The sequence below is a fragment of the Palaemon carinicauda genome, chromosome 13 (genome assembly GCF_036898095.1).
Source record: "Palaemon carinicauda isolate YSFRI2023 chromosome 13, ASM3689809v2, whole genome shotgun sequence".
Lineage (NCBI taxonomy): Eukaryota > Metazoa > Arthropoda > Malacostraca > Decapoda > Palaemonidae > Palaemon > Palaemon carinicauda.
In genome coordinates this window covers 23,480,045-23,495,044 of record NC_090737.1, presented here as the reverse complement: position 1 = coordinate 23,495,044, position 15,000 = coordinate 23,480,045, and the positions used below count along the sequence as shown (strand labels likewise).

Sequence of the window (15,000 nt, the reverse complement as noted above, 5' to 3'; positions counted from 1 at the left end):
TCAACCAAATTGTCCGGCGTGAACCCAAGGAAAATGCAACAAACTTGTCCAGCGTAAAACCAAGGAAAATGCAACCAAATTGTCCAACGTGAACACAAGGAAAATGCAACCAACTTGTCCAGCGTGAAACCATGGAAAATGCAACCAACTTATCCAGCATGAACCCAGGGAAAATACAATCAAACTGTCCAGCATGAACCCAAGGAAAATGCAACCAAACTGTCCAGCGTGAACCCAAGGAAAATGCAACCAAATTGTTCAGCTTGAACCCAAAGAAAATACAACAAACTTGTCCAGCGGAACCCAAGGAAAATACAACCAAATTGTCCAACGAAAACCCAAGGAAAAAGCAACCAAATTGTCCAACGAAAACCCAAGGAAAAAGCAACCAAATTACCAGCGGGGAACCCAAGGGAAAATGCAACCAAATTGTCCAACGTGAACCCAAGGAAAAAGCAACCAAATTACCAAGCGTGAACCCAAGGAAAATGCGACTAACTTGTCCAGAGTGAAACTATTTCAAATGCAACCAACTTGTCCAGAGTGAAACTATTTCAAATGCAACCAACTTGTCCAGCGTGAAACTATGTTAAATGCAACCAACTTGTCCAGAGTGAAATCATTTCAAATGCAACCAACTTGTCCAGCGTGAAACCATGGAAAAATTGACCAGCGCTAACCTTATCTGCACAAACAATATGAAAATTCTCAAATTGTCTTTCAAAGGAAGATAAAAATATGGCAGACAGTTTAGAAAGCACAGATATAAGATACACAATAAGAATTGGCTGTAAGACAGGAAGCACGAGAGCACCAAAATTAATTCTGTAATACTGCTCAGACGTCTAGACAATATAACTAGTTTACCGAAAAGGGTAAAAATTATCTATAATATCAAAGGATAGTTTAAAAAATCTCGAACCATCGACTCCTCATTATCTAATCAGCTGTGACAAAAGAACAAAGGAACACCCTTACAACATAGAAATAGTTAGGATTTAGTATAATTATATACACTGTACATCCAGAAAAGACTTCTAAATGCAAGATCAGAGAAGACATTTTGAAACCACGGCTCGTAGGTGGGCGTGGGGATGTTGCTTCAGCTTCAGCTCCTGCTGCTGATCCAAACCGAAATCTATACCCAATGCGATCAAGGAGGTGACACTGGACTAAGATATGGTTCAGCAAGACATTCAATAAGATTAAGCCTGCTAAGTATTTCTTAAAGACTTTCATAATATAATTACGGGAGACTACGAGATTCTTAACCAAGACTTTCAAACGATTATCTATGGGATTTGGGTAAAATTGCGAGCATAAAACTCTGCAAATTCAATATCACAAAGCACAAGGAAACTTATGCCATGGAAACATTACAAACAACTGTGTACAGAACAAATGATTAATGACATCACTAAAAAAAAGAAAAAAAATCAGGACTTATGCAAAAATTGCCAGTACAAAACTGAAAATTCAACGTCACAGAGCACCAGCAGCTTATTATCAAGTAAAAGGGACCCACGACTGAAAACAACATAAATGATTAGACTGAAGTTAAAAAACAAAATAAGTAAATAAATAAAAACTCGCAGACAATCTGTCGAAACGGTATGTGACTGTACAAAATCCAAGCCATGGCCAGGACGATCCTGAAGAAGATTCCAGGACTAGGATGCGTTTGAGAGAGAGAGAGAGAGAGAGAGAGAGAGAGAGAGAGAGGAGGGGGGGCGGAGGAGTAACGAGAAATCTATTAAAATATTCAGGAGTTAAACAAAAGGCACGCAAGGCCAGTCATACCGACGTTAAGCTGCGCAAAACGGTTATTTGCTTTAATGCCAAGACATGGTAAGAAAAAATGCAAAGGCTAACAGAGAGAGAGAGAGAGAGAGAGAGAGAGAGAGAGAGAGAGAGATTATCAACACGCAATGCAAAAACTTCCTACTTAAACAGTCTATCGTCTAAGTTGCCAATCATATGGGAAGATACTAATTTACTGTTATTAACAAAAACTATGATTTTCATAAAATAAACAGAATTTTATAATAATTGATATTAGTTTCAAACTTGGTTCCATTAAGGGTAAAATTTGAAAACCGGTACAACCAACATTATTATTATTATTATTATTATTATTATTATTATTATCACAAACAACATTATCATCATCACCATCACGCAACCAACATTACTATTATCATTATCACCACCACCAGACAACCAAAATTATTACTATTATTATTATTATTATTATATTACCACACAACCAACATTATTATCATCATCATCGTTATATTACAAGAACACTTCGAGGCTCAAGCACTGTGTGGAAGCTTAGGGCGACGTGGAATCAAGCACCTCACAGATTGTCTAGGGAAAAAAATGGTCACCATAGAAACGCTCCCAGCAATCGTTTCATGAAATTAGTCACCAAGGAATGCCTTTCAAAAATTATCTATTCAAGTCTCTTCCACTGTCTAAAAGAAAGTTCGCAATGGATATGTCGAACAACTTCTGTTAAAAAAAAAAAAAAAAAAAAAAGTATTCACGAGTCGATGTGTTCTTTTACTTAAAATATATTTAGATGAATAATAAAATTGCAGTTTTAAATACAATATACGTTAAGTAAAATAAAATTATGCATGTAAATATACTATGATGATGATATATAAAATAGAGATATATATATCATCAGAGAAGGTGGCGGCAGCCAGTAATTTACATTTCTCAAAATGGACAAGGAAATGGGTAGTTCTAAATATCCATTTATTATAAATCCCGACGTTTCGTGACCGTCATTATCACATCTTCCAGGGCTACAAATAAGAAGTACATATGTAACATTAAGACAGTAATATACAAATTTATATAAAAAGTAAAGATTAGTATAAAAAAAAACTACAAATATAAGTAAAAATATGCATAAAACAGAAACGGATCTAACCTCGCAGTAGCGCAAATAAAAACTGAATGGCATCAACTACAAAACAAAACAAAGAAAGATATGACTAGTACAACTGAGTGGAGGAAGCTTGTCATAGCTTTCTTTGTTTTGTTCTGTAGTTGTTGATGCCATTCAGTTTTTATTTGCGCTACTGCGAGGTTGGATCCACTTCTGTTTTATGCATATTTTAATTTAATTCTTTTTTTAACTAAAATTTACGTTTTATACAAATTTGTATATTACTGTTTATTAAGGTTATATATGTTCTTCCCTGACCATTTTGAAATTATATATATATATATATATATATGTGTGTGTGTGTGTGTATATATACATACATATATATACATACATACATACATATATATATATAATATATATATACACACACACACACTTGATTCCTTCCTACATCGTAGCCTGAAGTCAATAATTCTAAGGATGTAGATGATGAATGGAGAAGTATCGAATTAAAAAGCTCGAGAGGGGACGACTGGCGAAACCTAACGGAGGCCCTTTGCGTCAATAGGAGGAGGAGGAGGAGATGATGATGATGATGATGATGATGCCCTTCCAATCAGGCAAAGGAAAAATACTGGATAAAAATTCACAAAATTAGTTTGTGAAATTATTATAAGACACTGACAATCCAAAACACCCAACCAAAGTTTAAGGTTAAAAAAAAATATATATATATAAATAAGGGAACTTGAGAATTAAGAATAATCTATAATTTCTACAGAAAAAAAAATTGAGAACGAACGAGCATACAGCTAAAACATAATAAAGCTAGTGCAAGTTACAGGTCGAACCCTTTGCTTAACAAATAATTATGCTTAGTACCCAATCTCTAAAGCAGAATATTTGCCTGCAATAATTATATATGTATGTAACTATAAGCTTATTGACTTAAATCAAACGCGAATGGCTAAAATTAATGACATATGACGAAATTAGATCTGGTTAAAGAAATCTTCCGACTACATCTGAAAACAATGTCTATATTATTATTATTATTATTATTATTATTATTATTATTATTATTATTAGCCAAGCTACAACCCTAGTTGGAAAAGCAAGATGCTATAAGCCCAATGGCTCCAACTGGGAAAAATAGCCCAGTGAGGAAAGGAAATGAGGAAATAAATAAATGATGAGAATAAATTAATATATCATTCTAAAAACAGTAACAGCGTCAAAACATATGTCCTATATAAACTATTAAAGTAAAAAACAGATATGTCATATATAAACTATAAAAAACTCATGTCAGCCTGGTCAACATAAATATATTTGCTCCAACTTTAAACTTTTGAAGTTCTACTGATTCAACTACCGGATTAGGAAGAACATATACGTGTAAAAAGAATGTTACTAAACATTTGGAGAAAAAAAAAAAAAAAAAAAAAAAAAAAAAAAAAAAAAAAAAAAAAACCCTTTCGTCATTTTTTTAGCTCATGGATGGCAGAAGCACCGGTCAGTGACAATACCGTACGACCAGGGAGGGCTAGACCCTGGCTACTAGTGATAATCTGCAGACTTCCCTGAACACCCTTCCTTGGTTCAAGCTTCACTTTCATGTAAGATTTGGATTTATGAATTTGAGATATATCAGGCGTTGAGGCTAGTGGGACATTCAGCTCCCCGAAAACTGAGGATACTCTTAAGTGAATGTTAAAGGAAATTGGATAACAAAAGTGAAAGAAAACGGAGTTGAGGTATCCTATAAAACAAGGAATGCCTACAGTGCACCACTTGAGGAGAAACGACGACTTTAATCCCCACATCTCAGACTCCATTACATGGAAGTCTTATTCGTAAGGAACGTTGGTTCAAATTTAATTGTTCAATACTTCTTATATGGTTTATTTATTTCCTTTCCTCACTGGGGTATTTTTCCCTGTTGGAGCCCTTGGGCTTATAGCATCTCGCTGATCCAACTAGGGTTGTAGCTTAGCTAATAATAATAATAATAATAATAATAATAATAATAATAATAATAATAATAATAATGAGACCAAACTCTCCCGTTTACCCCCACCTTTACATTCACTTCGAACTACTAGAAAGAATCAACCACTTACCTACAGGTAGACAGGTTCTTGAACCAATGAATAGAGATCAAAAGCTCAGCTCGATAACAGTTTTGTTGGACAATCCATATACTTTGAACTACACTACCTATGGTAATTTGTATATTACAGATCGCTAGTTAAAAAGATACCAACCCACCTAAGTAAATTGCACTTTCTAATATCATAATAAAGTACCATTCGATTGTAGATGGTTTTAAATTATGATTTTAAAGTAGTTATCAAATTTTATTTTTACTGATATTTTATATGAAGAAATATAATAGATTTCCTGGTCATTTGTTTTAAATGACTTTTTATTGATATTTTAGATAAGGAAATATAAAATAATATAATTAATTTGTTTTAAACGTCTTTTTGATATTTTATATAAGGAAATATAAAATATATTTAATTCATTTGTTTTCAACGTCTTTTTGTTATTTTATATAAGGAAATATAAAATATATTCCCTAGTCATTTGTTTTAAACGTCTTTTTATTAACATCGATTTAACAAGTTGTCATTTTTTTTTTTTTGGTAAAAACCAAAAAAATCAAAATAAAAAGTATAGAATATGAAAAATATATTTCATTATGGCCGGTAAAGGTTAATACGAATATTGTTCTGGTTTTATCTGATATTGCATTCATTTTAAAAATTCATACAATGTCTTGAAAGGTTATTTTCAATAGAACGTCTTCCTATTTCGTGTTTACAAGAATACCATTTTAAAATGTTCAAAGTTAATTTAACAAGACGTTAAGTTTTGTGATACATAAAAGTTAAAGGTGTAGTTTCAGTTAATCAGAATATATCCTCACCAGAACGTCATCCGGCCAAGCCTAACTACTCCTTGTGATGACCACAGCAGTGGCCTCCCCAGTAAATAACTTAAACACAGCCCGGGGTGGGGATCAATCTGCCGCCATGCGAATGCTAAGCAATTGTATACATATTTGTTGGCTCGTATGTAATTCGAAATATGTGAATAGTTCAACTGACAGCAGTTTAACACAAGAGGCGTCGTTCAAGGACGCATCTAACACTAGGTAACCAGCTTCCGTCCACTGAAGAAAATTACTACTGCCTCCTAAAGTCTAGAATAGACACACAACGTTTGGTCACACTGATTTCAGTAATTCATGTTAAGACCGATTTGAAATAAGACACGCACACTATTTGGAACCTTTTCAAATAGATATTCGAACTTAATTTGCACACAGTTGACAAGACCTGGAACAAAAAACTGTTCTAATTTACCCAATAACTTACGCATTAGAAACTTGGAACCTTACTAAAGCTAAAGGGGAAAGAATAATGATGGGAATTACAGTAGGACAGAATATAAAACAGTAACATGGATACGATAGGAAACTAACGTAGGGACTATTCTAACAAGTAAAATAAATGGCCGTGGGCAGAACGTGTAATGAGAATGAGTAATAACAGATGGATAAGAAAAATAACAAAATGGGTCCCTTGAAATTGCAAACGAAGCACGAGAAGAAAAGACGATGAATTGACAAGCTAAGAAAATCTGCAGTAATTGCGGTAATAGACTGGCATAGAAAGGCCATAAACAGACGAGAGTGAAAGGACATATCTGAGGCCTTTGTCCTGCAGTAGACTAGCAAGAGATGATAGATGTGTATATGTGCATATACATACTGTATGTACACACACAATATATATATATATATATATATATGTTCCTCCTAACTACCGTCTCCCTATTTCACAAGGACGGTGAGAATGTAGACACTACTAGAAACTATCAAGCTTGAGCAGGGATCGAATTCTCCACTCACAGAATTACAAGACATGTTACGTTTCCATTAATTGGATGTGTGGTTACTGAAAACTTGACCACTGTGCTGAAGACGGTTTGGTCATGTAGTGAAACAAGGTCATATGACATCTAACAAACACAAGTGAGTTTCGTCCGATTGGTCGAATCCGAGATTGTTCCTCCTAAGCAACTCGAAAACTATACAATACGGAGAGAGAGAGAGAGAGAGAGGAGAGAGAGAGCGAGAGAGAGAGAGAGAGAGAGAGAGAGAGAGAGCGAGCGCGCAATACGGAATTCATATTCGATCAAACTAATCCTGAAATAAAAGAATAAAAAAAAAAAACTTGGCGTGGTGGCGATATCGATCAGTTTCCGCTCGTCAATCCAGCATATCCCACAGCCCACCCGTTCCTCCCTCCCTCCCTCCCCGCTCTTTCTCTACGCCAACAACAGCTGGATCACCACCATCCCAGCCTAAAGGGACTTCCCCGTCCAGCTGCAGGATTAACAAGCCTCTCCTACAACTAACGCCGTCTTCAATTACAGCTTTATCTTATTTTATTTATTTTAATAATAATTTTACGTTTTCAAAAAGCCTCCTTATTCACCCATCGACTTCACACAAGACAAAAAACAAGAAAAACAACAAGCGCAACAGTTTCTAGCCACTGCAGGATAAAGGCCTCAGACATGTCAATGTCAATTCATGTCTGAGGTCTGATAATTTTTCATCAACACGCTGGCCACTGCAGATTGGTGATGGTGGGAGGTTTTCGTCTGACCGCTCACAGCAAACCAACCTATTATGGATGGCCAAAACACAACAACCACCAATATATCCGTTTCTACCCACTGCAGGACAAAGGCTTCAGACATGTCAATGTCAATTTATGTCTGGGGTTTGGTCACTTTCCATCACCACGCTGACCATTGCGGATTGGTGATGGTGGGAGATTTTCGTCAGATCACTCACAGCAAACTAACCTAGTATGGATGGCCAAAAAACCACCAATGTATCCGTTTCTAGCCACTGTAGGACAAAGGTCTCAGACATGTCGATTCATGCCAGGTGTTTGGTTACTTTTCATCACGCTAGACAGTGCGGATTGGTGACGGTGGGAAATTTTGATTTGATCGCTCACAGCAAACAAACCTCGCTATGGCCTGACTAGTACAGCTTTGCTGATCAAGGCGATACGCAAACCCTTTCATCACGTTAAGGTATCATCACCCCCAACAAATGCAGCACAAATACCTCGGACATGTCTTGAGTCACGTCTGAGGTTTGGCCAGTTTTCATCACCACGCTGGTCAGTGCAGATTGGTGATGGTGGGAGATTTTCATTTGATCGTTCACGGCACACCAACCTAAAGTGGGTGGCCCTGACTAGTACAGCTTTGCTGATCATGGCGATACCCAAACCATTTCACTACGTTAATGGTATCTCCCAAAATTATCGCTTCTATAATTACCAAAACCAGATATATTTATGGCTTGGCAAAAATCCAGAAAATTAAAAAAAAATATAACACTTGCCTCACTACAAGAATCAACGTCATTAAATGTATAAATCTATCTACTCTCTCCAGCAACGGCGACAGTGCATAATGATAAAAATTGAGGACATTGCGTAGAGAATATTTCGTCGAAACGGATTTACCAAGATGAAGTTTGGTCACAATTAGCGCCATGGCATTATTAAACTCATCGTTATTACTGATCAAATCAATTTCTAGATATGGGGCTCTTTTAATAATGAAAATAATAAAATTTAAAAATTTGCACAAAAAAAAAAAAGAATTAAAAGCAACTAAAGTCTAAAGAATTTCCAGTTATGGTCTTCCAATAAAATCAAAAGAAAAAAATTCTAAGCTTCCAGATATGACTCCCACAAAAATAAAATTAAAAGAAAAATTACTTTTCATAAAAGTAAAAAAATAAAATGCAACAAAAATGTAAAGAATCTAAAAAAAAAAATAAAAGTAATAAGTCCAATCAAATTAAACCGGGGGCATGAAAGGTGAATGCCCCGAAAGAAGAGAGTTGGCGAAAAATACCCAGTAACCTACTTTCGGCCCGGTCATCAACCCATCGTAGGTCAACCGAGAGAGGCAGCAAAACGCCAAAATCACTCTTCGGCCACAAAGCATTGAAGACCAGCATCCCTTGGCCCTCTGCACCTGTCACACCAGATACGGAGTGCATATACGAACGCACGTGCTCCACGCACAAAAAGAGCTATCATCAACCCTTTTCTCTCCATTCACAAAGGCTAAAATGGCTTTCACCACCTCGACACGCGAGACTCGACTCGCAATAGAAACCTTATTCTGCAAGGTATTATGGACCAAAATTCCGTCCACAGAACAGATTTTGAAAAGGCTGGCAATTATCGCCCTTACGCCAGAAGTATTTAGAGAAGGAGACTTTAGTCATTAAGGGAGGGATTGTCACTATGTTCCTGTCTTAAACCTATCCACCCACCTTGATATCTATTTCGCTCATGTCACATAATAAATAAATAAATAAATAAATAAATATATATATATATATATATATATATATATATAAATTTACATATACATAATGAACACAAAGCAAGTCTATCAAGATTATATTTTGCATTTACATAAGAATGGTAATACAATAATATTTTTTTTTAATCAAAACAATTAACCAAGTTGATAAATGATGATTACTGATCCAAGGCAATTGCATCCACAATTTAATTAAGAAATCTCGCGACATTCCGTGACCCAAGAAAACAAAATGAAAAACCAAATCAAACATTTCCCACAGAACTAACGGCGAGTATGCGAAGGACAGCAGCATCCCACCACCAAGCAGGGCAAGCATTCAAGATTACCCCCCAAAACCCCACCCCCTTCCCCCCCCCCTCCCCCACCCCTTTCCATGTAAGCAAGCGAGATATATCCTCTCCCCCCCCCAACCACATTATCACTCCCAACTCTAAGAACGCGCGCGCGTGTATGTATGTGCGTACGAAGGCGAACACACGAACGCGCACAAAAGACCGGAGACTAAAATAGCCCTAAATATCGGGGGACCTAAGACCGTCCCAGGCCCGTCTAAAGCCAGCGGAGCGAAACCGCCGCGCTATGCAAACGGAAGGGGTTTCCCACCTAATGGCCGGAGTGCATAGGGGAGATTATTAACCGACAAGGAGGGGGGGGAGGGGTTGGAAAACAGTTAGGTATGCCAGAACGCACCATACATCAACACCAGCAGAGAGAGAGAGAGAGAGAGAGAAGAGAGAAAGAGGAGAGAGAGAGAGAGAGAGAGAGAGAGAGAGATTTGCGACTCGCCAGTGAGATTGCTGACCAAGAACAACAGACTGGATTTGACTGACAGACACACAGACAGACCGGCTTCACAGCGACGACGCTCAAAGCTTCGGTGCATCTGTTGCAAGCACAAACGCTTCACATACACCCCCCCCCCTCCTCAAGGAACTATCACCATTGTCAAAATCGTCACACGAGACCACAAAATATAGTTGAAGGTTTAATTTACTGAGGAGGAAACATGACTGATTACTGAGAGAGAGAGAGAGAGAGAGAGAGAGAGAGAGAGATTCTCACAACCACAGTTCATTTCCCCGAGTTTTTTTTAATGAAAGGGAGAGGGAGGATCTGTAGGAAGGAGATGGAGGTGGGGGGGAGGTTCTGTAGGAAGGAGATGGAGGGGAGGAGGATCTGTAGGAGTCACTCCCACACACTCGCTCAATCCCAAGAGACGAGGAACTGATGTCATTGTGAAGCAACCAAAATTTAACCCTTGTCTATTTCTTTATTTTTTTTTTTCATTCAGAAAAGTAGGGGAATGAGACAACAGTAACAGGATGCGTCAATCCCTCGCCAAAAAAAAAAAGAGCCCGAGGGGGGCCAACATCCCTTATGTCATGCCCAAATGCACAAGAGGAACAAAGGTGGATAGAGACTGTCCGCTTGGTTCGAAGGAGTAGACAGCTGGACAGACCAAAATACATCTGATGTTTCCGAGAGAGAGAGAGAGAGAGAGAGAGAGAGAGAGAGAGAGAGAGAGAGAGTCTACGCATGAGCGAAAAAGATCATATACACTATATATATACATATATATATACATATATATATGTATATATTATATGTATATATTATATGTATATATTATATATATATAATATAATATATATATATATATATATAGAGAGAGAGAGAGAGAGAGAGAGAGAGAGAGAGAGAGAGAATCATTAAACAATTAAAAAAAAATATATATCAACAGCAGTACTCACATTGAACATGCCAGGCTGGGGCTGCATGAATTGAGGCTGTTGCTGTTGTTGCTGCAAATGCTGCACACGCTGCTGCATTTCTTGGATCTGCGACGAATTAGCGTATGAACATTAGCACACAATAAACAAAATTAACATAATAAATAACTTAAAACAATTAACATAATAAATAACTTAAAACATTAAGTAGATATATGGGCAAAGCAGTGTTGATATACAGTACTGAACAATTCAAGACATACCAAGATTACGTATTATGAAGATAGAAAGCATAAATTAGTTAAGATTTTGCAGATTATACAAAGTAATTCATAATTACCGATTATACAAAATAATTCATAATTACCGATTATACAAAATAATTCATAATTACTCATTATACAAAGTATTTCATAATTACCGACTATATAAAGTAATTCATAATTACCGATCATACAAAGTAATTCATAATTACCGACTGCGCAACTAATTAGGATTTAACGATTACATTAAAAAATTATGAATTATCGATTATACAGTAATAATAATTACGATTACATAAGTAATTAGAAATTACAAATTAACAACGTAATTATTAATTACAAATTAACAAAGTAATTAGTAATTACAGATTATAAATGCAATTAGGAATTACACATTACACAATGTAATTACGAATTACCAACTGCAAAACTTACAAGGATCTAAATATTCGAAAAAACTTCTTGAGCACATTCGAAAAAAATTACCTGTTAAAAACGGTTTTCTATGTATCTTTTACATTACAGTTCCTTTATTATAAACACACACACACACACACACACACATATATATATATATATATATATAACAAATTGGAATATTTAAATTTGTTTTAAGCCTTCAACTAACCTGAACTGACAAACACAGCAAAGAAATAGAAGTCCAGAACACGTTTCCACAGGTTTTGGTCAAAACACGAAGTTTGAGGGGGGGGTGAGATTTAGTCAAAACACGTGGTGGTTGGGGGGGGGGTTGTCAGAACACGTGGTAGGTAGGGGGCTGATTTACAGGTTACAGTTATAAAACACGTGGAAAGGAGGGGATGATTAACAGGTTTTCGAACACGTGGAAAGGGGGAGAATGGTGATTAAGAAGTTTTAATCAAATCTGAAGATGCAATTCTCATTCGCTGTAAAGTTCCGTAGCAGAATTTGATAGCAAAATCTACGTGGCGTCATAATTTTCCAGTACTTTTGTTAATAAACGAGAACCCAATGGGTACTGAACACGTAGATGCTTATTATCGCGTGCTATTTCCTTAATCGAAACATCTGATTTCTTTTCAAGTAGATGTACAAGTGTGCACGTACATGATTTACTGCTACACCATTACCCCCATATACACACAACCACTTGTCCCTCAGTCACTGGCCACGTATGTACTAAAAGCCTTTAATAATCTAGGCATCACAAAGGTGGCTATTGATGACTCACTATTTGCTTCAAGAAACGGAAATTGCAATGACTCAACAAGCGTTCATCTTAATTCTGATAAGACGAAATTCCATAAAAAAAGTAAAAAACAAATATATTTCCATAAATTTCCAAGAATTTTGACTTCCAGCAATTTATGTAAAAAAAAAAGTTCCAAAAAAAAAATCGGACAAATGGCCACGAGCATTGAAAAATCAACTCAAATCGAGCCACGTGGTTGACTAGTATACGGGAAAAGACCGGAAGTCTTAACGCAATCTGGGAGGAAGATAATTGATTAGATGAAATTCCTTAAGCTTTGTAATATTTAGCCGGACGATGTATTTAGGCCTAATATATTTACTCCATAATTACCTAAGACAAGAAAAGGTTGATATTCAGAAGAAAAGAAATAGGGGATTAATTATCGATAAAAAATATTACGTTCATAAATTATTTCAATAAAAAAATACATTATATATATAATAGAGAGAGAGAGAGAGAGAGAGAGAGAGAGAGAGAGAGAACGACTCGGAAGATTATATTACACATGCATATACTTCTTCCTAGATGGTACCCTTGGGTTTATAGCAATAATAATAACAAAAATAATAATAATGTTAAAATACTAGATTCAAAATACGCCTGAACAGAAAAGGTTTCACTTCAACGAACCTACGTTTTACAAGTTCCTCTGTCTCATATGTTATCAAAGCAAGGGGAAATTCCCAATGACTACTTATAGAATTCTATGAAAACCCACCTCAATAGTATTGCGATGTCACAATCAAATGAAATCACACAAGAGAAGCATTTAATGGGAGACAAAGATCATCAGTAATACCGAGACAATGCTGGTACTGTACTGTTATGATGAAAATGGTTATAAATATAGGGGTGGTTGTGGCCTACTGGGTAACGTCCCTGACTGGTGATCGCCAGACTGGGGTTAGAGTTCGCTCAAACTCGTTAGTTCCTTTGGTCGCTGCAGCCTCACCATCATTGCGAGCTAAGGATGGATGATTTGGGGGAATCATCGGCAGCCATTTCCTGGCCCTCCTTGGTCCTAGCTTAGATGGAGAGGGGACTTGGACACTAATCATATGTATATATGGTCAGTTCTAGGGCATGTCTTGCTAGGTGGGGCAATGTCACTGTCCTTTACCTCTGCCATTCATGAGCGGCCTTTAAGCCTTTAATGGCAAAATCTCAAACATTCTGTCATTAGAATCCAAATTTCTATTGGAAAAAAAAAAAAAAAAAAAAAAAATAACATTCCATTACGTTCCAAGTCCACATTCAGTTGTCCTTCTATCCTTCTAAATTTGACGTTATCTGAGCAATGTTCTAGAAGTTTTATTCCAGCTGCGCCCGAGATGTTGGATGATCTTCTAAATAAGTTGAATCGGTGGAACTTCAGAAGTTCAAACTTGCAGAGAATGTTCTATGTTGAACCTGACAAACGACTTTTATAGTTTAGGAAACAGCTATTTTATTATTGTTACCGTTCCTGAAATATGTTATTTTAATGTATCATTACTTCTCTTGTTAATTTCCTCTCATCACTGGGTTATTCTCCTTATTGGAGGTCTTGGCCTTAGAGCATACTACTTTTCCAACTAGGGTTTTAGCTTCACTTTTATTACTATTATTATTATTATTATCATCATCATCATCATTATTATTATTATTATATCATTATAATTACTATTACTAATATTAATATTTAAACCATACGACCAGGGGGAGAATGCATACCCGATAAAAAAATAGCACTGCTATCTCAAATGTGGCATATAATGATGCCAGATAACGGCATTCGCTCAGTAATATCATGCCTCATTCACAAGAGAAATAATAATGACCTCTGTTTAACATTAAAATGGCGGAACACAAGTCTTGTCACATCCATTTTCTTATTACTGAAGTAAAATGCCATTTTCTTTACATTATATCTGAGTTTTCCAACTGATTTCATACCATATCTCTCTACTAAAGAGAGAGAGAGAGAGAGAGAGAGAGAGAGAGAGAGAGAGAGAGACAGGGTTCCCAAGGCTCTCTTTAAAAAACAGAAAATTCACTAATACAAGAAAAATGTGGCACTGATAAAGTCAAGATGAATGATGTACTAGATTCACATTCAAGCAAATGTGGTCACGAACCAATATCTTTAAAACAAAGTGAACAATATTCTCCTTATAATGAAAAAAAAAAAATCAAGATATCTTTAGTCTAACAATAGTAATCCGAGTACTGACTTCCTCACTAAAGATTATTTTCATTCAAACCTTAAATATTGTAAACAAGTTAAAAAACTACAAATAACAAGACTGACTTATCGCCAGAATTGGAAAAAAAAAACTTAACTACAAAATTTTTTTCTGAGCAAAATAGATTTCTGACAGGCCATTAACATTAAAAATCTATTCAAAAGGATGAGTAGTTATTATCAATGTCTACAAGACT

General features: G+C 36.0%; 1 protein-coding gene across 5 annotated transcripts in view; it reads right to left on the bottom strand.

Moving 5' to 3' along the window:
* Positions 1 to 15,000, bottom strand: part of kis (kismet) — a 140,386-nt gene that overhangs the window by 68,805 nt on the left and 56,581 nt on the right. For all 5 annotated transcript variants that reach the window (XM_068385444.1, XM_068385441.1, XM_068385446.1 and 2 more), the window contains exon 3: positions 11,101 to 11,187. In XM_068385444.1, the coding sequence (XP_068241545.1) occupies positions 11,101 to 11,187 (87 nt within the window). The remainder of the gene's footprint in view (positions 1 to 11,100; positions 11,188 to 15,000) is intronic.